Source organism: Poecilia reticulata, linkage group LG22, assembly GCF_000633615.1.
Source record: "Poecilia reticulata strain Guanapo linkage group LG22, Guppy_female_1.0+MT, whole genome shotgun sequence".
In the NCBI taxonomy this organism is placed as follows: Eukaryota; Metazoa; Chordata; class Actinopteri; order Cyprinodontiformes; family Poeciliidae; genus Poecilia; species Poecilia reticulata.
In genome coordinates, this window is record NC_024352.1 from 5,040,313 (window position 1) to 5,065,372 (window position 25,060).

General features: G+C 39.0%; 2 protein-coding genes across 7 annotated transcripts in view; both read right to left on the bottom strand.

Moving 5' to 3' along the window:
* Positions 1–12,113, bottom strand: part of sfxn5a (sideroflexin 5a) — a 24,930-nt gene extending 12,817 nt beyond the window's left edge. For all 4 annotated transcript variants that reach the window (XR_532551.2, XR_532550.2, XM_008398809.1 and 1 more), the window contains exons 1-11: positions 11,945–12,113; positions 10,297–10,365; positions 8,691–8,768; positions 8,458–8,484; positions 7,012–7,066; positions 6,183–6,208; positions 5,980–6,033; positions 5,708–5,764; positions 5,554–5,619; positions 3,312–3,402; positions 336–451 (exon numbers count right to left, since the gene is read on the bottom strand). Coding sequence is in view for 2 of the 4 variants with exons in the window: in XM_008398809.1 (XP_008397031.1) it covers positions 336–451; positions 3,312–3,402; positions 5,554–5,619; positions 5,708–5,764; positions 5,980–6,033; positions 6,183–6,208; positions 7,012–7,066; positions 8,458–8,484; positions 8,691–8,768; positions 10,297–10,365; positions 11,945–11,992 (687 nt within the window). In the remaining 2 variants the exon portion in view is untranslated. The remainder of the gene's footprint in view (positions 1–335; positions 452–3,311; positions 3,403–5,553; positions 5,620–5,707; positions 5,765–5,979; positions 6,034–6,182; positions 6,209–7,011; positions 7,067–8,457; positions 8,485–8,690; positions 8,769–10,296; positions 10,366–11,944) is intronic.
* Positions 12,114–14,771: 2,658 nt separating this feature from the next.
* The window catches only part of rab11fip5a (RAB11 family interacting protein 5a (class I)), a 34,905-nt gene continuing 24,616 nt past the window's right edge, over positions 14,772–25,060 (bottom strand). Inside the window, exons 4-6 of one of the 3 annotated variants that reach the window (XM_008398812.2) lie at positions 19,758–21,950; positions 18,518–18,659; positions 14,772–17,696 (exon numbers count right to left, since the gene is read on the bottom strand). In XM_008398812.2, the coding sequence (XP_008397034.1) occupies positions 17,439–17,696; positions 18,518–18,659; positions 19,758–21,950 (2,593 nt within the window). In that variant the 3' untranslated portion in view covers positions 14,772–17,438. Of the gene's footprint in view, positions 17,697–18,517; positions 18,660–19,757; positions 22,224–25,060 lie in introns of all 3 variants that reach the window. The other 2 variants (XM_008398811.2, XM_008398815.2) reach the window with 2 other exon arrangements.

A 25,060-nucleotide genomic window follows, 5' to 3' on the forward strand; every position in this document is an offset into this window, starting at 1 on the left:
GTGCGTGCGTGCGTGCGTGCGAGCGTGCGTGCGTGCGTGCGTGTGATCACAGTGTCAGAGTGAAAACATATCAGCTATAATTCAGCAGAGACATTACTGGGCCTGTTGAGAATAAGTTATATAAAAAAAACAACACAAAATAATAATAATACTAGTGATAAATATTGACATTCGTTTAGCATTTTAGGTCATTTTTTTCAAATTATTATCTAAAATCCCAAACATTAGAACTAGAAGAGAGCATTTATTTATTTTGTTTTCTTTTTCATAACTGCATGTAGAGTCATTATAATAAATAATAATAGAATAAACAGAATAAGACCTTGGGGACTTACATGCCTCGCGGCTATCTTAGACGTTCCCACCACCTTCCCGCTGTCGTCAAGCACATCGATGCCGTCAGACAGCTCGGTGTGCCTCATCAGCACCACGTTGCAGATGTTTGCACTCGCTGCAAAGAGAAATTACATAAGTAAAAGAAAGTCATTGTTGTTTGAAGTGGCCTACTAAAATGTTAATGTTTCCCCTTTTTCAAACAACCATGCAGGCTCATAGATTGACTCAATCATTCAGATTCCTGTCAGGTTGGGTTTTTTTGTTGTTTTTTTTACGTTTCTCTAAATTCCTGACGACAAATGTGAAAGTCCATCTTTGATAAAGTTGAACAAAATGTCTATTATGGCTAATGTCATTTTTATTTTGAAATCCAGAATTTATTGTCACTTTCTCCAACTTCAGCTGTGAGAAAAGCTCTTTTTTCCAGTCTCTCATCTGTTTATTATTCTGTGTAAAGTTTCAATCTGTAATTGAATTCATTTGATTGTCCCAATCAGAAAAATCAGATTATAGAACCTCTGATTTTATTTCTGTTCACTATTATAAGACAGTACAGTATCCTTGGATGCAACAGAGGCCATTACTTTGAATACACACAGTTTGTTCAAAATCATGTTTCTGAAGAAACGACAGCCACAGAATTAAGAGCTTGTTGGAAATCTAATCAACTAACAGTGAACGTGTGAAATATTTGAGTCACGTTTAGTTGTGTCCACTAACTTCTACTCTTAAAGTCAAAGAAATCTGGAAAGTTTTAGATCTACTTAAAATGTTCAACTTAAATGTTTCTGCTCCACGCGAAAGATAAACTTACATTAATAAGTTGTGTTGACTTTTTATTAATTTTGCTATATTGCCAATAATTGAGTAATTGATGGTTCTTTAAAGTTAGGATTTAAAAAAAGCAGAAGAGGGGACTACTTCCCAGGGTGCTTAGCGGCAAGGTTTTTGCATCTTGTGTCGCTCCGTGAGTGAGAAGGAAATATAAAAGTTGAAGACAATGTCTAATTATTAACATTATTTATCTGTTCTAGATAAATGTTTCTGGGCAGAATTCAGTGTGATGTTTAATAATGTGCATCATCAGATCAGTTATTTTATTCAGGTTGTTCATGTTCAAGTTATTCTAGATGAAAACAAGTCATTGTTTCAATCTGAACATAATACAGACATTTGTGCTTGTTCAACCAGCTGAGGACTGTTATCTTGAAAAATGTTAAAGATTTGGTTTAAATTACAGGATTAAGTTATATAAAAAAGTCACAATTCAATATTAATGAGCTTTAAAAAAATGTCTAACTCTGTGTTTCTTGTTAAATCCACTTAATGAATTTTAATTTCCGAGTTAAAAGTTTTCTAGTTGTATTTAGCTGTATGAACCTTTGTTTTCAAGTTAAACCATCTTCAAATGTTTATTAATAGGCCAAATAATGTGCAAATACATATATAATTGTCAGATAAGACAGAACTGAACCCGACTGGGACTTTGAAACAAACAAGAGTCAAATCAGCAACACAACACAAAACCCTGGCGAGCCGACAAACAGCGGCCTTATTTATTCACGCTCGCCAAAATGAACACAAATGTATGTTAATGTAGATAGACCTTTCTTCTTGACTCTAATAGGAATGAGGAAAACTCATTTTAGAGAGTTTAGTGCTCTCGCCCCGGGCCTTTTTAATTTAAGACAACGGCATCCGGAGTTATCTCTGCTGCGCCCCGGAGGGACGGCAGGTTGCCTTGTGAGGGGAATTTAATTAACTGAGACCATTTAATCCAGGATAATTTATATATATATAAAAATATAAAGGACAGATACAATAATTTTGGCAAGGAATGACAAAGAAAAAAAAAACAAAGCAGAAAGATCAAATTCTCAAAAACATGTTTTGTAATTACCTTCATAAAAGGAATAAAGTAATTGGGGGAAATCGTAATGATAATTACGAATCCTGGACAGCTCAGTGCTGACATTCCCCGTTGTAATTATTTTAAATAATTACATTTATGTGCATTCTAAATATATCTGGTAGCTACTGGGAAATGCAACCAATTGTGACCTAAACAACACAAATACTTTCTAAGGAAAACAAATTCTTTGCCAAATTTATTTTTATTTTTTTTAAGCTAGCATGAATTTAGCTCCAGGTATAGTCCAATTTATTTGAATGACAGGCAATTCCTTGATGAGCTTATTACAGGATAAATCTGGCCTTAAGTAACCAAACACAATCAAATGGGTGAAGATTCAAACAGCACTTTGGTTTCCCGGGCTCCAATTAGTCCGTTTAATTACCTTTTTATACGGGTCTGCAAACACAACAACTGCAACAACAATGCCCACACCAAAATCAGGTAAATGGGGCCTTGACATAGACGCCACTTTAGGGGTAATTATCCAATTTGTTTGCAGCAGTAGAGTTCCAGCGAGCAGCCAATTACCAGGCAAAGGCTGCACTGCAGAAACCTGTTGATTTAATTAGAAGAGCCGCCACGGCATGGAGGGGCGAGGTGGGGGACAGGGGGGGGCACGGGCAGCAGGCAAACAATTTAATTACGCGCCAGCAGCCCCGGGGCATTGTGGGACATGGGTCTATACCCCTGGGTGTGATTGTGACGCGGGGAGGTGGCACGAAAATCAGCTTTGTGGCTCGGCGCACATCTGACAAAAGCAAGCTCTCAGCACGTCTCTAACCCCACGGAGACAAAAACGGACAAATAAAAAACACACAAAAAATAAATTAAAGGGAAAAAACTCCTTTTTGGGCTTTCACACAGAGAAGGGATGCGATTCAAGAAAAGAAACAGAACTGTACGAGCTCCGAGGGTAAAACAGTGCGTGGTTTTTAGAGGAAAGAAAAAAAAACAGTCTTCATGTCGTTTAATTAATGCTGCAGTGGTCGCTGTTGGTAATAATGGACTCAAACCTGAAGCAAAGGAAATTCTAATAAAGTGCGACTCTTTCWGGACTCACCCACTGCAGGGAAAGGGACGAACCTCTGCACCAAGAGCTTGGTAGTTGGATTTAATCGGTCTGCTTTCTGGATTAAAACATTCAGGCCAACCTGAAGATAAAACACGTGGCAAATCACACAGTTAAGTGTGCAACAAGCAAAAGAAAAAACATACTTAGGAACTTTTAAATAAATATTTCAAAGTCCCAAAGCGTTCTAATGAAAAACTAGAACGCCGGCACAAAAAATAAGTAAAAAAAAAAAAAAAAACTTCAGCCTCCAGCCCAGCATGGGGTTGTCACAAGAACGGACGTGTAATTGGAGGGCTCTTGCCCCCCTCCCGGCGTGTCGTTCCTCCCTTCAGGCTCCCTGGGATCTTTTTTTTTTTTTACCGTGGTTGTCAGGCCTGAGGCCATCAGCCGGAATACGCCCAGCAGGACCAGTAATTGGCTCAGTTTGAGGTCTTTGTCCCCGATGGAGGCCGTTTCATCCAGGCGCACAGGAAGACATTATACTTCTACACGATTAAAGCAGTGACATGGAGGTAAGACAAATGAAAACGGTATTTTGAGAGCTGAGTGCGAGGCTTACACTGATATTTAGGTTTCTTTAAATGACAAACAAGTCAACAAGATTAATGTGTCGCAGAGAAGGAAGCATATAAGTAATGTCTCAGGAAAATCTTCCTTCTAATAAGTGGATATTAAAGATTTACTAGTAAAAAAATAAAGTGCACTCTTGTCAAATCTTGGTTTTTCACATAATATCTGGTCTCTAGTTAAATCTAAGTAGAGATGGAGCAGGAAACTGTCCAATAACTGGAATGATTTTCCAGTTACTTTCTGATTTTCACCCTGACTGGACCTGACTGGACCTAATCAGCAACTGGTTGTTTGGACACTTTAAAAAATCAAATTGTTTTTCAGTCAGTGGATGCACCATGCTAAGCTTTACCAGGTTAGATGGGCAGCAAAACTCTCCAGCAAAGTTAAAAAATTGAATTTTATGAGTATGACTTAATGTAGCTAGGTAGGGTTAGGGTTACTACACACTCATGTACTGTAGGTGGCAGTATGCACCTTGAAGTTGCTTGCGAGCCACCATATAGAGAAGAAGAAGAAATTCTCCAGAGTGGAAAAAATGTTCAACGTTAGAGTTAACTTCATTTTCTAAGGCATGCTGTGTCATGTGTTACCTTTTCTAACCTCATTCTATGCAGGTTTGGGACATTTGGAGATCTCAAAGAAAAGGTTTTCTCCAGGTGACCTAAGTAATACTAGCAGCGCTAACAGCTAATATAAGAAGCTAAAGCCGGATTAGAATGTCAACTAAAGAATTAAAATTTAAAAAATGTTTCAAGCTATTTACCTTCACCTCTGCTTCAAATAGAATTTTTTTTTTAGGAATTCTCACAACGGGAAAGGAAAGGAAAAAGTTTTTTGAACACTGTTAGCTATGTTTCTGAACTGGGTAAAAATCATTTTGACAAAGTAAAACCAAAGCAGATTGGAGATAAACAATTTGTGATTTTCACGCAATTTGAAATAAATTCAATAACAAAAATTGAGAAACATTTTTTAAAAATAAATGTACTACTAAATACGGCTGTTATTTCTTAAAACAAACTTAAAATCTACAGGACAAATTGACAGAACTACCCCAATTATTGATCCAATACGATCTGCAAGTTACATTTTCTTAAATAATAAGTTTGATATCAAATTCTTATAATGATGAACCTTTTTAGATGATTATTAACGTCATTTAAAATATTATTATCCATACCACTACAACTACTGCAACCTCTACTAACAAAAACAACAAGAACAGCAATAAAGCCAAATATTTCATTGCATATCCTAATCTCACATTCAACACTTTAATTTTGGTAAAAGGTGAAAAACATTTGTTAGGAAATAATTTTAGAGAAAGTCATGGGCTGCATAATTGATGGCAATGATGTGGAAATACTTTGTACAAACCACTTAAAAAAAAAAGAAAACAAAAACAGAACAGGACCTTGTCTTTGATATTATTTCACAAGATACGGTGGTGCTAATAATTGTGCCACTAGTGTTTTTTATTTTATTTTATTCCCTACCTCAGCTTTTTTTTCCCCAACACAGATCAAATGCTTCTGAAAATAAAGGTTTGACTTTTTTTTTTTTTTTTTACTAAACTATTAAGAGTGCAAATAAATGTGTCTGGGACATTAAATATGTAAGTGCTATTATTAATCAACAGAATAAAACATGAACTCACAGCGATAGAGACTGCACTGGTCACTGCCCCCACATAACCCTGGAAGAATTTGGAGAATGGAGCGGGCTAACGAAAGAGCAGAAGACAAGTTAGAAAAACAACAGCAAAATAATAATAATAAAAAAAGGTTCAGTTCTTATATCCGGTAAAGTACCTTTGTTGCGTTACGGTTGCTGTAGTTGACACAGGCATTATGGCTCTGGTTTAACCACTGGAAAGGTGAAAAGGTCAAATGAAGGAGAAGCTGATGGTAGATGTAATGCTGATTTCTCAGGGTTCAACACATCTTCTGATTTCTGCCACATTTATCTTTTATTAGATATTTGCTTAGTTAAAGTAAAATGCATTGTTTTTAAACTGAGGAAACCATGGTTGATGTACATGTGAATATAAGTGATAAAATAAAGTTCGTTTTGAGAAAAGTACCTGCCAGAAGATGGTTGTCGCCATTGTTTGATTAGGGAGAAGGAGGCCAATAACCTGCAAAAAACACATTTGTTAAATAAAAAAATACCCAAGCACAACTTCTTTATTTAACCAAAAAAGTTTATTTAAATTTGTTTATTTAAACAAAAACAAAAAAGAAGGTTAATTTTTGATGACTAGTAAACATGTAAACCAAGACTTACCACTGGAGTGCCAAATGGGACAAAACCTATGGAAGACAGTCAGTATTATGGCTCTAAAAACTGCATTTATCAAACTTACTGAAACTACTTCCTTCTCACCAATTAGTAAAACATTTTAAAATATTTTATGTCTTATTAATTAGAAATGCAAGTCACATTTTCCAGAATTTCAGGCGCCATTGGGAACATCCGGTTGTTGATCATGTGACTTGTGTGAACGTAAAAAGAAAAAAAGTGTTTCATTGAAGTTTGTCAAAGTAAACCGATTCTGATGTGACTCAAACAACCACCTCATCCTAGCATTGAAACTTTTTGAAGAACGAGTTCTTTCGAAAGTGACGCGTTTCCATTAAGCAAATTTATTTTCAATATGGTCAATGGAAACTCAGATTAAATGAAGGGAACTATAAAAATGGAGTCAGAGAACTCAACATTAACATGTTAAGTTTCCGCTAACTGTGCTGTTATCCTGCATAGCATTGGCCTGTTTTACAGCTGATTACTTTATCTTCAACCACCCAGCTCTCCATCTCTCACTTACACCCACCTTCTGACTTATAGCAGTCGCCACACAAAAAAAGATGGGCTTATTTTCACAACCAAAACACTCCTTTTTGCTTCTTGAAAGACCCAGAGACACTCTCCGCCACTGCAGGAGAGAGGTTTTAATCAGCCCCCAGCTGAGTGTGACCTTTCCAGGGCCCGAAACAACCCGAAGAGCCCCGTTGAGCCCTGACAGGTCCCAGGGTGAACGACGCCTCCATGTTGGACCACATAACAAGCCCCCAGATCCCACGTCCCCCAGGACTTCCACACCGAGGCGTTCTACCTGACATCCGAAAGGGCATGAGGATCTTCTCCCCCGTGTCGGGGTGGATGATGGCCTGTAATGAAAGCACAATCAGACGATAATGAGAACAAAATGATTCAGACCACTGTAATTCACAAGAATTACTTCCCAGAAGGGGGAATAATATCACCTTTATTACAGTGGAACCGGTGCCTCCCATGTGCTACAGAGACGTTGCTTGTCATTATGTGCTAACCTGAGATGAACCATTTAGAAAAAATTCTGACCAAATCACCTCACAATCGTAACGTGGGTACAGACGCATCTTTATGACTTTTATTTGATCCGGTTCAGTAGTTAGGATGTGTTCACGCCTGATAGTTCAGTAGACTTGGTTGGATTGGGGAACAAAGTTGAATATTTTGCTGTATTTTCAGCTGCTGTCATTCGCTTCCACACTGCGCTCGAACCATTTGAAAAAGCTGTTCACCTCCTCGCCTCTGGTGGTGCTGCACCAATATTTGTTGAAGGAAATGACACAAAAACTTCTAAACACAACTTCCTTTTTCACAAAATGTAAACAAAAATGGACTAGCATCAGATTTTAGCTGTTGTGGGATTTTTCTTTTGTCTTCGGCAAAAGATCTTGGCCCGTTTCTTTAGCTAGCGCTAGGCTCACGCTTTGTTTTGGTTGTATTTACCCAGAATGCCCTGTACTTTAGTTCCTTTCCTGCTTTTGCAGTGGTCTCTCTTTCATTTAAACAGCAACAGAGTTCACTTCAACTGAACTGAACTGAGGTTTTTAGGCGGACCAGTTAGCTGTTTTGGTCCACATCAGAGTACAATCATACATTCACACCTCCCCAAACGAACCAGACTAGAAGCAATCAAATTAGAGTTCAATTAAAGCCAAAATCGACTAAACAGGGCATGTGTGGCTTTGCTGTCACTTCTTTGTATACTTCTGAATAATAATATTAGCAAATGGCAACTTCAACCAAAATCTCCAGAATTATATGCTATCTTTCAAAACCTGCTCGTTCTGACCAAACGGCACATCAATCTGAATAAAATGTTTGTTAACGATTAACCAATCGGAGACTTTGTGGTAGATGTCCAGTCACCGGTTTGGAAAATCCTCCTTTTCAACTCCCCTGTGATGTGGGGTCATAGGTCAGGTGTTATTTGAACTTTAAAGATGCTAATCGTAAGCATTTAGACACGTCATTCTTGCCCAATGGAAAAAAGATGGAGATTTTAGAATCAAACGGGCAGATCGCTCATCCAGCCCAGTCGCGTGTAAAGTCATCAGGTCTTGATAAGGCTGATTCTTTCGAGCCTAATTTGATGGGATCATGTAACAAATAAAGCTTTGTTCCAGTGTTGTTCCTCTGATATCTGTACAGCACTTCAGAATGCCGTGTATACAACACAGTGTAACAGTGAGCCAAAAGGCTATTAAAAAAATAAAAAATCAACTCTTACCTGCTTTATTTTCTGGGCTTCCCATAGCTGTTGAAATCAGAGATGAAAATTAAAATTGTCCTCTGGTGTAAACTTTCAAAAGCTGGTTTATGGCCGGTGCAAAAGCTAATAGTTACAGTTCACCATCCACCAAAAGTAAAACTTGAGTTTGTTTTTACACAAATTTTCACACATTATGTTTTCATTTATAGCCATATAAAAATATTTGATAAAAAGAAAAGATGTGTGTTTACCTCGGCGTCTGTGACTCCTGGAGGCAGAGTTCCTTGTCTGAAGCTATTGAGCAGCTTAATGCACTCCTGCAGCCGCTTCTGGCGTGACAGAAGGGAGATAAAACGGAAAGCTACACTTACTCAACAAGTCTCATCAAAATCTTTGAGCAGATTTTAAGACGACAAATTTTTTCTACTGAATGGTAATGAGCTTTGTTTTTTGTTGTTGCGTTACAATCTAATGATATGCAAACACAAACCTAGAAGTTGCTACTATCAACCTTGGTATATGTTAGCTTTAAACTTTATCTTTAATAGCATAAAGTTGCCTAATTTTTAAAGTACAATCAGTAATACTTTTAGAACAAATTTACATCAGTAATGATTTCTTGGTTAATGTCAAGTTGTCATAACAAAGACATTTTGAATAATGTCAACTTTGTATTAAAAGTGTCATAATTTACAGAATGACGCTTTATGACAACAGTCATAAATATTCATGAAGGTTTATTCATGTTCATGACAGGTGTTATGTCATGTTTATGACAGTGTCGTGTCAGTCTTATTCACCCCCCTTCAAATAAAGTGTTACCCATATTAAAAAAAAAAATTCACCAGACACAGACACACACCTGTTAAACTTTCATAAGTTTAATATTGAGAGAAACAGATATGGAAAAAAATATTTTGCTTGATTTAGTTATTTCTTGTTACTTATATTAATTATTGTCAATGTGGTCCCTTTCCACTTACCCTGAATACTTTTGATCCATTTGATGATGTCATTTTTAAATATTAAATGATAATTTCATCAGTTCCTCTGTACTTGAGTAAACTTTTTACCAAATACTTTTTTACTCTCACTTGAATAATTTCTTGGACAGCGACTTTTTACTTTTACTTGAGTAAAAACATGCTCAAGTAGTGCTACTCTTACCTGAGTATAAGTGAGTGAGTGGGGACTGTGAGTTTTCATGGGCGGCAAATGATAAAGAAACAATGACAACAAAGAAAGACAGGGCGATATTTCATTGTGGAAGTTAAACGAGCAACACCTTACTTTTTAATTCGTTGTTAATGTAAAACTAAATGTGAAAAATGAAATATGTCTAAAGGACAACTGGCTATGGTTTCTGGGCCAGTGGATGTAGAGACCAGTGAAACCAGTGAATACTTATTATACAGGTTCATAAAAAAAAACTGGAATATGGTAAACAAGTTCAAGACTTTTTATCACTCAGAAAGCAGAGCTCATATTTTACATTTATTCAATGCTGAGTGAAATATTTCAAGCCTCTAGTTACATAATAAAACCCCAAAATTAAGTGTCTTAAAAAATGTAATATTGTGAAAAAAGTTAAATATTGGAAACAAACGATTGGTTGTTCAGAGATTGATTTTTGTAAATCGGATCGGCATCGGTCGATACTAAACCTCAGGTATCGGAAGAGAAAAAAGTGGATCGGTGCCGACAGTTCTGCCCACACCTGTACACAAAATCAGGCTTCAGTTTAGCACCAGACCGAGAGACGTTTTATGTGGACGGACTCTCATAAAGTTATTTTTACAGGTCAGAATTTATAAATAACTTCCCCCTAAAAACACCAAGTGATCTGAAGCAAAGTACCTCTGACACGAAGAGTGTGCTGGGGTCGATCACATCCAGGAAATGACGGAATCTCCCGCGAAAAGTCTCCTGAGAGAAAAAAAAAATCATAAATTGGTTTTATAGCTTAAATACAATTTAAATTGTTTCCTAATTGATGTTGTACATTTAACAGCTCAACATGAATTACACAAAACCTATTCTTTCACAAGTTAGCAAGAAAAGAGAACAAAAAAAATCTAGAACTTTCCAAAGACTTGACGTATTTTTCGCTGAAACGCAGGCAGACGAACAGATTCCGGATTGTTTCTTTCGACAAAACAGCCAGAGATTTTCCAGCTGTCTCTTCCCTCCGGTAAACAGCGACATTACGGCTCGCCAGCTGTTTGAACGCTCCAGGTGGAGCCTCCTCATTACAGCCGCTGGCAAACTGTTTCCCATCTTCGTCTTTTAGAGGCCCAAATCCGCATCGCGCCGAACGCAATTAAGCCCTTTAATGACGGTGCCAGGAATACCTTTCAATCATTAATTCATAGGCGAGCAGAAGGAATCCCTCCGCCTCCTTCACTTGGGTTTAATTACACTAACTGTTAATTTGGACAGAAATCTGCTATTTGACTCATCGCTACGTCTCGTCACTTAATGAACATATGGATGGTTGTCAAAAACATGGCACGAGGGGGGGACGGCTTTTTCAAATCTGTTCAATTAGATTATTCGCCGATTATTTAAATGGCTCGGTTTGAGGCGACGTTAAGAGTTAGTTTAAAAAATATATATACTTTTTTTTTTCTTTATTCCAAAGGTGTTGCGCTGTCATGTTGTATCCCACCTCTCACCTAATACTTCCTGGGCTTCAGAGTGCTGAAGCTAATACTAATTTATGCACATTAGCCAAAATAGCAAAACATGTTGGTCATTTTTATCCATTTATTTTAATATGTAGCGTGCCTATGTGACACATTTTAATAAGTGTTAACATTCTTGCTTTGTTTTTGTTTAAAAAACAAAACAGCTTAAAAAGTTTTCTTTTGTTGCCCTTATGTAATATTCTAATATTAAATATCTGCTGTGAGAAGAAAAACAGAAATAAAACTTGAACACATCTAGCTACTGCTTTTGAAATAAAGAACAATAATAATAAGCATTTTAAACGTCAGTCTTTATTGAATATGATTATACAATGGTTAAGATTATCAAATTTTGGAAACAATTCAGCCATTTAATCTCTTTTTTTGCACGCTGTCCATCCAGTTTGTACAGTAAGATATCAAATAGCACCCTAAGGAATGCCTCGCGCTGAAATAAAATCAGCAATTAATTATTTAGATGACGTCACGTCCTCTCGCGCTCTATTCAAAGCCTTTTTCTTCTTCTTTCATCATATACACATTACTTTTAAAAAGACACATTTGTCTTTCAACACATTTAGACTCCCTGTTTCTGTTTTGGACTGGGTTTTCTTCAGTCTTGCCAACGCGGTAAGCAGGAACTAAACTGTTCCGCGCAGCAACACGCTCCAAATGTTCATTATGGCCTTTTAAAAGCAGCTTCTTTTAAAAATTACGAGCGTCTGAGCCCGAACCGAGTTGAGACCAATTCATGTGTGCGCCTACAGTGAGACTGAAAGTTTGTGCTGCGTTTAGGGTCACGGCTAAAATAAATGTACCTGGTTGAAACGAGACTTTCCGTACTGGAACGGTGGGTAGTCAGACATGCTGCCGGACAACACAACTCTCCTCCTTATTGCTCAAGTTTAGCAACTTCTTCTTTTATTGTTTTTTTCCCCTCCTCGACCACTTTTGCCGTCTTGAACTGCACCGCAAAAACACTCAGCTGTCTTCCCACGTTGCATTGTGGGCAATGTAGTAATGCCATGCTGGCGCACGCATGCAGGCCGTGAATTGCTTTCTATACGTGACTACATTTCCCAGGAAGCTGTGCTTTGTTTTATAGTTTTATAATTTTACAAAACAAAAAAAGTTTATAGCAAGACAGTGACCTCGAACATCGTGAAAGATGGTCCTTACTATCAGTAATTCAAACATTTTATCACGTAAAGTACTTTGAACTGCTTTATGTGCTATGCAAATAAACTTGACATATTTAACAGGCAACAAAATATTTGCCCATTGTTCAGAATTTAAATAGAATCTAAAATAGGGCTGAAACAATCAATAATTTTAATCGTGATGAATCGATTTTTGAAAAAAATGTCTACTAATTTAGTAATGATTAATCGTTAACTACAGTATACAGATTCAAAAAAGGGATATTTTCTGAAAATTAAACACACTCACAGCAGTAATTAAGCCAAAACTATACAAAATAAATATACATTTTGGACTTAAGATATTTTAAAAAAACCTCCTCAAGTAGCACAGTTTTATTTTCACCAAGAACAAAGGAATGACATGTTATTGCATTTTAGGCAATAAAATGTTTATTTTTCTTGTTTCATAATGGAGTTGAATTGTTTATCAGCATCTTTTATTGTATTTTCAATATTGTATAAAAATGTCTTTAGCGGTTAAATGAGAAATCTGTATCATTTTATCCGATTAAGTGATTAATCGTCAGAATAATCAACAGGATAATTGATTTGTGAAATAACAGTTAATTGCAGCCCTAATATAAATGTGTTCAAGCATAATTGCACAATATTTATATAAATAATACATCTGGTCCCTTTTTTTCATATGTACAAAAGAAGAACTATTCTGTACATATCCTGTAAATTTAAAACATTTTCTGGATTTTCAGATTTTTATTTTTAAAATTGTCTCTGCTTTTCTGTAGGCTCTTTGTCAATATTAATTTGTTCATATTGTTTTTAGATATTTTATATTAATGTGGGTATGTTTTATCACTGTGTTGCTGAAACAAATGACTTTACCCACTGGGAAATTACAGCAAAAGTCCAACCCATCTACCAACAAAAGATAAAATACTAGTTACCTCTTTAACATCTCTGTCACTTTCATTAAAAAACAAACTTTTGATGAACTGGAATGACAGGCAGGACTCCGGTCTGTTTTTAAAGAGGAAATGTAGCCCTCTAGTGGAGATTTAGCCTGTTTTGAGCTCATGAGAAAATATAATGGCATGTGTCTTGAATGTGGCCTTTTAATGTGACATTAAAAAAATCCTTCTTGGGTTGATTATAATTGTAACCCATCTCATAAACGTGCACAGCCTTTAATTCTTTCTGAATGCATCTTCTGATTCAAAACCATAAATCCATCTTCTCTGGGAAATTATCTAATATTCAGTCAATACTTTGAAAGTAAACTCCTAATCTGAGAACATCTCTTATCTGTATCTTGTATATTTCCTGTCAAATTTAGTTGTAAACTTTTGGCAGTTGCAAGACTTCAAATGTTCTCCAAAAGCTTTTAAAAACAAACAAAACAAACAGAAAATTGTTATATTCTGCCTGATATTAAAGTTTGATTACAAATGCAAGTCTCAGCAGTTTTTTCCAAGGAGTAATTGCATTGAGTAGTATTCTTTGAGATCATTTTTATTTCATTTACTTTGGGAAATGTATGTGGGTTTTTTTTGGTTTTGTATCATTTTCCACAGGGAAAAAGATATCCAAGTCTTTTTGACTTTTCAACTAAATGACACAAATCAGTGAATGTCAGGAATTAGACTGAATCAAAACGTTATATAAACTTATGTAATATAGTTGATGCTGCATTTTTTACGTCATAGATTTTCCATGCAACACAAAGGTGTCCACAATGTGGCCCAGAGCTCATTTGAGGCAGACTGAGTCACTATTGTTAGCCCCCCGACCACAGCGGACACTTTGGGAAAAGAAAAAGCTTTTTCTCTTTTATTGACCGTGTTTTTGGTTACATTTTAACTTCACAGTAAATAAACTCATCTCCCTCCTCTACATTCATTAAACTTGGCCAAATACAGCAAGAGGAGAGCCACATCCTGTTCTTGTTCAGTCTAAAGAATGTTTCTAGTCCAAAAATGAAAACTGACCCAAAAATACATGGGGATTGTTTGCCTTTCTTTTGATAAGATAATCACGAGACACTTTTGTATGTTTTGCATCAACAACAATTTACAGGTTTTCTTTCTACTACGATTGACGTAGATTTAAAAGTCTTGCATTTCTAGTATATGATCAAACAGATAAAAATACATGCGACAAGAAATGCGTTTTTCCATTTTTATTGCCTGAAAACAAGGTTTCAATTAGTGGTCAGCCGATAAATTGGCCTCGTTTTCGCCATGTCAGCATTTTTTAAAGATCGGTGATCGGCCCAAAAATGACAATTGGTGCATGCAGAGTTTAAAATTTTTCTAAATTTGATCACTTTGGCTCTCGTGGCAAAAAAATTTAGATACCTAATATATCTGAATAATACACGTCACATTCAGAGTGACATTGACACCTGTGATTCTAAACTGGTGAGTGGAGCAGGAACGATCCCGACTCCATCGACACCAAAAGGAAATGACCACAAAAGACACGGTGAGCAGGAAACACAAAATACTCTTTATTAAATATACAAAATTTGTGAAACAGAATTGCATCACGGATTGTAAACGTTCCAGTCTTACACTGAGCACATTCTGCCAGCTTCACACTCGAGGACAAAACACAGTCGATTCAAAAGGTAAATAAAAACCTCGCCAAATGGAAGACATGAAAGAGAGAATGCCTATTCCCGCTCTCTGCGAGCGCCGAATCACCTCTTCTATGTCTCTACAGTCATCTGCACTCTTTGTATTGCGACCGCCCAGCTGAACGGATGTGACGACATACGTGATTTTTTTTTCTTTTCTTTTCTTTTTTTTTTTTTTTTTATGTTTGATGCTTTGAGCTCGATGGCGAATCATCGTCAAGGTGTGGAAGGAAGGCCTAGTGCTTAACCACAGAGCGATTAGAAAAAGTGCAATACGGCGTGAAGTCGATCTAACTATACCGATATCACAAAGACGGGTACAGCAGAGTTATTCTTCTGACGATTAAGTAGTGCAAGAACATCTACGAATGCTGTTTGAGGTGGAATCATATCAGAATACTTTATGGTGTATCAATCTGCTCTATAAGTTAAGTTTCAAGGCTGTATGTTAATGATTTTGTTTCCTTATGTTTTTTTGTTGTCGTTTTTGGCATGTCACAGTAAATCGCTGCTAATACTCATTTTCTATTTGTATGCATACAGTTGATTCTTGAGCTAAATGATATCACAAAGCGCAATAATTAGAGATTCGATAGCTTTCTTTCAGCAAACGGATGGCTTTGAGTCCGCCCGAACGCAAAATACAATTAAGTGCTAGCCTAATGAACATCGAAGGAAAACAAACAAAAAACAAAAGTAAGGCAGCGTTTGGCAATTTAATACGCATACGCGCTGAAAAATGCGGTCCCTTTGTGGCAACTCATCTGTCAGCAACACACGCATGTGAGGAAGCAAGACGGAAGATATTGATATTGTCGCCACCTGAATCGGTTAGCTTATAACGCTGAGCGTTGGAGGGGACGGGAGCTAGCTAGCTAAAAACAAACAGCACTTATCCTGTGTTCGAAACATGAAACCTATATTCACCTGTTGGCTTTATTAAGAACACTTGAACATTCAGGTCCGTTCTCAGTGATGTGAAAGGGTCAAATGCTAACCCTGTCTCATTTGGTTTGCACGTTTCAAAGAAGAAGAAAAACGAGTATTAGCATTTGCTGCTAACAGGCAAAATTTCGCAGCATCTGGAAAAAAATGAGGGAGTCAAACAAAAGAAGCAATTTTTCTTACGCTGATGAACTTACTTAGCATGAATTCAGAAAATACACTCAGACATACAGAACTATCATATTTTTGTCACATTTCAACACCAAACTTCGCTGCATTTCTCTGGGATTTAACAGACAGGAAGGCATCCTCGACGAGGAGTGGAAAGGAAAATGATGCATGGTTCTTAAAATTGTATCCCAAATTTTTAAAAATCTACAATGTGTGGCACACATTTACTTCAGCCCCTCGGAACTCAGTTACCTGTAAATAAAATCTAGTGCTTCCAACATTAAGCTAACTCTGAACCAAAAACAAGAAAGCTGATAAGGGCCAAGCTAAATAAACTACAATCCTGCAATACAAATAAATGTATGCCACACTTTTTATGCTTATTAAAACATAAACCATGTTTCATTTTCCTCTCTCCTCACAGTTGAGTATTTTGCGTTGTTCTCTCATACAACACAACAAAGTTTGCATTTGCAACGTGACAAACAGAAAAAGTTCAAGGCTTATGAATGCATCTGTAAAGCTCTGTATTTGGCCGATTTCTCTTCCCTTCCTTCCATTCTTGCCTGTAGTTGACATATTTGTCGGTCAAGCCTCGACTTGCAGGGTGACTGTGACTTCCCGTCATGCTGCGTTATCCCTCAGTTACAATTTGCTGCTGTGCGAGTGCAGTGAAGGCAGGGGGTGGGGGGATTCTCTTCAAGTGCATTCCAACCATCTTATAGAAAAGTTGGATAAACAGTCGATTTATGAAAATAAAACCCAAAACCTGCTGATGCCTCATGTCAGAAATCCTCTCTCCTGTTCTCTCCCACATGACAAACGCAACACCTTCCAGTTTTAAGCGTCAAAACGTCATAAGAAATGTGCAAGCACTTTCTAGGCACACGAGGAAACAGACATCTTCCGCCCTTATGATGAGGAGATCAGTCTGAAAGCCATGAAAATGCCCCCGCGCTGATCTGAAAGTTTGTTTCTAACTGGACAAAAGAAACATTTTTTTTTTTATAAATAAACACTTTAGGAAAATTTTGTGACAACTGAGGCGCTAAGCGCGGTGAAGAAAGAGGATTCGGATCAGGATGCCAGACTGGCAGCGCCTGGGTTTGGAACCCTCCACCAGGCTCTGGGAGCCTGACGACAACCTGAGGACGCGCTACATTCAGAACCACTGGAGACAAACCTGCCACCGCCGAGGAAACAGAACGTGGACGGGGCTGAGGGGGAAGCATGCCAGCTAGAAAACACCACCTCGACACCTCTGGGTGCCTAAATATCTGTATCAAAAAGGACAGCGTAGCAGTGACTAAACAGAGAGCTGTTGTGGAGGTTTTCGAGTGAACACGTGAACTAGAAGGTCAGTCATTTGTTGATCTTTTTTTTCCCCCCCGTCTGTTTTCATTTGAACTTGGGGCGCACTTGTAGCAGCGTTGGCTTCTGCTCCATGATTTGCACCAGCAGAGTGTCGATGTAGTCCTCCAGGTCTCGGACCTGAGGCTTCAGCTTCTTCAGCTCCACCTCCCGCTTGGCCAGCAACAGTTTCTGACGCTCGAACTCGGCCCTCTGCCCCTCCAGCTCGGCCTCGCGCTGCACCAGCAGGGCCACCAGCTCGCTGTGGGTCAGGTGGTAGTATGAGCCCGCTCCTTCCGTCAGAGACTGAGGACAGACAGACACAGAGTGGGGTCGCTTTTTAAACTGACCTAAAAATGAATAACCGAGGCAAAAAAAGGAGAATAGTCAGCCGATAGATGAATAGTTCAGAATTAAATCGGAAAAGAAAAGAGAACCAAGTACTATTTTTATTCCATTTTATGTACATGAGCTACTTTGCGTTGGGTTATCATATAAAATAAAGTCTGCAGTTTAAACGAGACAAATTGTGAAGGGATGTGGATAACAGAGATGCACCGATAACTCGGCAGGCCAAGAAGTCGACCTGATTTTGGGAGTTCGGCTGATACTTATATGAAAAAAGAAAATGTTAGTGTTTAAATGTGACAAAAGCTGAAGGGTTATGAACAGTAGCGCTGAACCTATAAATTGGACAGCCAAGAAATCAACCCGGTTTTCTTAGTTTTTATGAGACTGGCTGATCAGTTACATGAGAAACTGATCTGATCCACCCATTTTACCGACCTCTACTAAGTTCGTTAAAATTAGCCACTTTTGCTCTGTCAGAGGACTGACTGACAGATACGCCCACCAGGTATGGTCAGGACAATAGTCACCCCACTGTTGCCAACTTAGCGACTTTGTCCCAATATTTAGCAACATTTCACACAAAAAGAAAAATCGGTATCTACCAAAATCGGAATTGGTAGGCCAGGCGTTTTGAAGAACTGCAATCGGTGCACCTCTAGTAAATACTTTGTCAAGGTTTGTATTGATTGTTGCAGCAGCAGTAAATGAAAATAAATCCAAATTTGCAAGGCCATCAACCACATTGGATAATGGCCACTTATTCATTTTTTTTCTACCTTCTTCCTGTCTGCCTCCTGCTCGATCTGGCTGCTCCTCCCCGGATGGATGGTGGACTTGAGCTTCTCCAGGCCAGTGGCCAGCACTGACCGCTTCTCCTCAGCCAGCATGGCAGTGGTCAGTGGCTTCACTGGGTGGGGGCTTCAACAACAACAACAAAAAAAACCAAACACACAGTGAGCCATTCGCATTGTTCCAACACCGACCCGACACCCAACCTACTGCCTGATGAGCTGCCCAGCTACAACTCTGGTGGTCATAGTGGAGGTCTTATATTTCTAACAACAGGTGAAAGAAAAGAAACTTTAATCTTAGATTTTATTGTGAAATGTACATAACTTCCTTTGGAACAATATCTTCCTCTGGAAACAATGGCAGTGTTTGGAAACGGTGGCTTCCTTTCTGAGCACAAACAAACACATACCGGCTCTCCAATATCATGGTATGAAGAAACATATTAGACAATGTCTTCATAAAAGCACAGGAAGACAGTTTCCTGTGTCAATGACCTACATGCAGCAAACCATCACTATCTGACGGTCTTTAGTGCAATCGATGCAAGATTAATCCTTATTAAAGCCCAGTTTAATTCTTTTTTTTTGCCCTCCAATATGACACCAGACATTAAGGAATCCAAACCAACATTGTACTTCATTCTGATTAAGTTCGACGTAGGGTAAACAGGTGTAAAAGTGGTGAAAATGAATCCTGAAATGAAGGATGTAATTGTATGCATAGGTGTAATCATGAAGAAGAATTGTGTTAAGAGTGTTATTACCCCAAGCTGAAAAGGAAATGACAAAACAACACCTTTTTCCTCATGTAAAAAGCTTGATTTCTGGTTGATGTATTGGCTGTGTGAGAACACTGGCTTTCCCCGAGGAGAGGGGGGTGTTCTGCATATGTGTGTGTGTGTGTTGGGACGGAGAAGAAGCGTGGTAGGCATGAAGGTAAAATAATAACTGCTAATTGGCCCGAGGCTTTAGTTTCCCCCTCTCCTGTTACCACAGAACACGCAGACGAAACCTGCAGAAGAGTCCTGTTAACACCAGTGGAAGTCTACGCGTTTCAACAAATGCGACAAAACACGGAGGATCACACCACAAAGAAGAAGAAGGAGACCCCCCGAGAGTCGGCACAGGAAAGAAGCAAGGCAGAAGCAGAGGAGGAAATACGAGAAGACAAGGAAGAAATCCCTTTTCCACCTTTTCACCCAGCACTGAGCACGTGCGACCTCACCTGCTCGGCTGATCGGCCGCTTGCCGCCACTCGGTCGCGTCTGGCTCTGGCGTGGCGCCGGGCTCTGAGCCAGTTGGCTCTGTCGCCGAAATGGTTGCGAGGGGAGAGAGGGCAGAGAACGCTACATGGAAGCTATTGCTTTCAGGAATTAGAGAAGGAGCAAATGTATTAGGGAAAGGGAAGACAGGGTCAAGCTGAGCGAAGGAGGATTCCTGTATTGCGCAGGGATCGCTCCCGAAAGAGGATGGGAGAAGTTGGTCAAAGGCAGGCGCTAGCATGCCCTCGGAAAGAGAGCGCTGCAGCGCGGCATGCTGCCCCTGCGGAGACTGTAAGAAGATGTCGTCCTGATTTCCCTCCCCTATGTCACTGTGGATCTTTGGAGTAGAGCTGTTATCTGACCGTGGAGCAGGCAGAACCTGTAATCCATTGCCCCCTGTGAAGCTTGTCTCCAGGTTTACCAAGATGCCTTGATCCCCCTGGAGGAAGTCTCCAAATATTTCATTGTGGTTGACCTCAAGGTTTGATGACTGGAATAGATTTGTATGACCCATTGTCAAAAGATCATCAGGGGCGGCCTGAACGTCGCTCATCTCACCACGGAGAGTTGAGTTAGCCGAGAATAGCGTTTCATTCAGCTCTGACCCGTTGGAAAATGAGTGAGAATCACAGGTTAGGTAGTCCTGCGAGTCAGCACTGAAATAATGGCTATGGCGTGAAGTGTTGCTACTCTGTTCAGGAGTCTGTATGTTCAACCAAGCGCTGTCAAAGTCCTGGCCAGGACTGCTTGCAAGGTGACTGACATTGAGGTATTCATCAAAAATCCCAAATTCCACATGAGAATAAGGGCGAACTTTCTGCTCCTCTGAACCAGTATTGCCATTGGTCACATCCAACAAATCCTGCTCGACCTCGGGGGAAGAGGTTATGACAGGTACCGGTGGTAGTGTGGAAGAGAATTCATCGTCTGAAGTAGCAGGCATCAATTCTTCTGTGGCACTGTTCTTAGAACGAGTGTTGAAATCCTCCGAAGGATCGACAGCGCAATCTTTGCTTTCTTCTTCATGATCTTTGCTTGATTGGTGAGACACAACAGACATCGGCTGTAGTGACTGCAACAGATCAGGGTTCAGATCAGGAGTTTTAGGTGTTTGACTACCTCCAGGTTCACTTTCTGTTTCCTTTTCCGACGTCGTTAGAGAAAGAGGCTGAAACAAGTCCTCTAAAAAGTTCCAACCAGCCATTTCAACATGACTATCCTGTGGCTGATTGACAGTTTTATGTGAATCATCAATTAAAAACTGATCAACGGACTTGTCAGCGGTGCCGTCTCCAGACTCTGAGGTCTTTATGGTTTTTACAGCAGTCGAGTCGGAGGAATTCTTGAAGCGAAGGACGGTGCTTTCCGCTTCCTCGGAGGACGACACAGAGAATTTCTCAGATTGAGATGAAAAACAGGAGAGCCCGTCTTCTTCAGTCGAACTGCCGAGGCCCGACGAGCTGGGGTCTGGAGAGCTGCTGCTGTTGTTGTTGAGTTGTGCAGATGAGGTGTGAAAGGGAGCAGTATTGATATTAGTGTGCGTAAAATCATTAGTAGTGTTGCTGTCCCGTTCGGTCACAATAAAGTCAGTCGGTTCAGGGGAGTTAGTAGGAGTGTTTAACGTCGAGTCATCGCTGTCAAAGCTTCTATGCTCTGGGATCGTTTCAAGGAATTGCGGAAAGGCGTCGAAGTGAAGTGCGTTGTTGTTCCTCATCTGGATAGGAACTGAAAGTTCACTGGATAAAAATCTGCCCCCAGGCTGATCATAGAGAACGTCATTAACACTCGTTTGCTCGTTTGCATCCGGGACTGTTTGTAAATCACCTTTACTGCGGCCATGTTCCAGTGGATGGTCATCGACTGTGTTTTGTTGTGTTCTGCTTTGCATGGTGAGCTCTTCGGGAGACTGCAGTCTGCCAGCTGCAAACGCTGCAAATGACTCGTCCCACTCCGAGTCCACGTTACGCTCCTCAGCAGACAGAAAGGGGTTTGACAACTTCTTGATTAAAGGTTCTTTATTTGCTAAGGTAACTGGAGGGAGAGGTCTCTCAACAGGTTGGTCTTTGGCATCAGCCGTGTCCTCTACTGTCGGGACATCTTGCATCAAGTCAGGATTACTTGACTGTGGAAAGAGGTTTGTTATGGGGGGCCGGGAGCTGGAAAGATAAGGCAAAGGAGGCAACGGTGACTTCAGTGTCTGGTTAGTTAACATATCTGTAAAGAAGGGGTTGTGCTGTAAGCGGGAATAGAAAGGGTTGCACTGGGATATGTGAGGCGGTGCGGTCTGTGAACGGGAAAAGGGGTTAGTGTGGTGCAGTGCGGAAACCAAAGAGGTAGGATCAACGGGGACACCCGGGGGGTGGTGACTAAGTGGAAGAGGTGGTGGGTGGGGGTCAGTGCTTGGCTCTAACTTAGTGGAGACCACCAGGCTGTGAAAAGAAGGACACACAGTCCTCTCAATTAGTCAGGCTTGTTCACATTGCTCAACGTAAGCTTGCAAAAAGCATTTGGCTCAAGTCACATTTTAAAGGCATACTATGCAGAATCTGTCTCATGGGCAAAAACCAGATTGTTTATTAGAGGATAAAAGATGTTATTTCACTGGTTTACCTTAGATCTGATGGTTTGTTCTGAAATCAATTTCATAAAAAAAAAACAACGCATGTTGCCATAGTGCCACATTCAAAGACAATAGAAACTTAGTGGACGATGTAAAATGTTTCTCTAAAAAAGAAAATTACAGAAGTGGACACATTGTAGAGCTCCTTAAAAGCTACTCTTAACCTTTGAACCATTTCATGCCCCAACCAGAAACTCTAAACACTTTTCATTGGGATTTTATCAGACAGGCTAATATAATCTAGTTAGAGATTAAGTGAAATGAAAATGACAGTTTTCACACAAAAAATGATTAAAATCTAAAATTAACTTGTAAATAGAGTAAAAATAGTCCACCTTTGTGCCATTTAGTCTTAGTATACAGCACATCCAGTTGTTCTGTGAAGGCCTCAGTGGTTTATTAAAGTGACAAACTACATCAAGAAGAAAAAAGTAAGAAAGCAGTTGTGAATAATCAGGATTATGTCATAAAAGCAATCGACATGGTCATCCATGTGAACTGTCAGGAAACGGGAACCTCTCAAAATAATTAAAAAATTTCTAGTCTTATTTTATTAAAATATTTGTGCCCTTCTTAGTAATAAGTGGAATTAATAAAAAACTAAAGAAGCAAACCTTTTCCCATCACCACATTTCTCCACTCTGGAGACTCAAGACCCCAAATATAAGACCACAGTTTCAATTACATGGTCATCAAGGTGTTTTTATGTGCTATAATGGTCCAGTCAAAGTTCAGACTCAAATTGAATTGATGATTTGTGGCAGTAGTTGGTAGTCGAGTTTACAGAATGCGACTGAGCTCGAATCGTCTCTAAAACAGAGACATATTCAAAAAGACTTGGTGTTATTTTAGTAAAAGGTGGTTTTATAAAGTATTGCCACAATGAGGCCAAAATATAAATGCAGGCCACACTAGTCAGATTTTAAGTTGTTAAAATTTTTAAAACCAACATCTCTCACGGGTTTTTTCCCCTACATTGTATTAGATTACGTCACATGACATCCCAATAGATTTCACAAAAGTTTCTAGTTGTAAGAAAATAAAATGTAAAATTAATCAAGGGTGTGAATACTTTTTACAAACACTTAAAATATTACAGCTAACAAAAAAGGCCATAAAGATAAAATAATTTCTGCACCACGGACAGTGAACTTCATGACCTCTGAGCCACATCAATATTCTTATTTACAGTGTAAATGAAACCAGAGAAAAACAATCTGTGTTTCATGCCAACACTGTTAACCTCTGAAAGTCCTAGAATGGCTGAGACATAAAAAATGCTTATTTAAAATTATTTATCCCCATTTTAAGAAATTCTTCAGTTTTTGGTTCATTGAATGCAGCATTAGGTGGCAGCAAAGCAGAGAAAAAGTCATGTGTAAAATCATAGTTGAACTTCTGCATGGTATGCCTCTACACATTCATTTGTTTTTACAGAGTTGTTTGCAACATATATTGCTTATGGAAAGAAAAATAAAATCACATTTGATCAAATAATGATTAATGAAAACCTACAACTTTGATAGTTTCTTTTTATGAATATAAAACCACCAACTAAAACGTCGGAGCAAAACATTACTCTTTATAGTAAACATATGAAAAGCTTTTAGCTTTTTAACCAACAAACGCTACATGATTATTATTTTTGGCTAGCTGTTATCATTAGCCATCTGTCACTTGTTGCTCAGCAGTCATGCATAAAGCTGATTTATCAGGTATATTTTTCAACAAAAATAAATGGCAGCTGCCATTAAACACAGAGGAGAATTTTTAATTTTTTTTACAAATGTTTTTACAAGAAAATAATCTCTTCTTTACATTTTAGCAGCAGCAGAAGCGCAAAAGCAAACAGGACGGCGCAGTCGATTAGCAGCAGACACAAGAGGCTTATGGAATAAGATCAGCTTGTAAACTAAATGTTTTTTTTTCCTTCATCCTAAACCTCACAAAGTAATTGCAAAAATGTGTTCAGCTACAAAACAGTTTGCATCGCTGTTAAATTCACAGTGAGTAAAAAGCACATCATAAAGGCATAAATATGTTGGACTCCAGCTCATGTTTAACTTTTCAATCTGTTCCTTTTATTAAAACTTGAGGTTGTAGCATGACAAAACGGAGCAAAAAAAGTGAGCGGGTATGAAGTTTTTCAAGGGTTAGATGAGAGTTATCTGAATAAAAGACTAACAGAAAGAATGAAAAGCTTCGGTGTGGATGCATTTCATCACATTAGGGTGGCACAAAAACGCCACAAATGATAAAACGACCCACTTAACAGTGTGACCGGCGGAAAGGTCCACATCTCGGGCCTTTTTCTAGCTGCTCACACACGAGTGACCGACCTGCACACACGCCCCGGGATAAAAACGAGAGCAGCGATATCTCCTGATCACGTTTCCAAAGAAACGGACCGTTTATTCCGTTGCGGCATTATGCTCCACACACGGTTAGCGTTATAAAAGCAGTTCCACTCCTCCATCTGCATTGCAGACTTCTCCTGTAACCAGAGACTTGGAGCAGCAGGGACGTGTTCAGAGCCGGAGGCTCATCTGTAATGCTGGAACGGAGCGCTGCGCTCATTTTGTTTTCGCATCAGGTGTTTGTCCCACTTCTATCTGGGGAAAACATTTACACAGTGATGTATGTCAC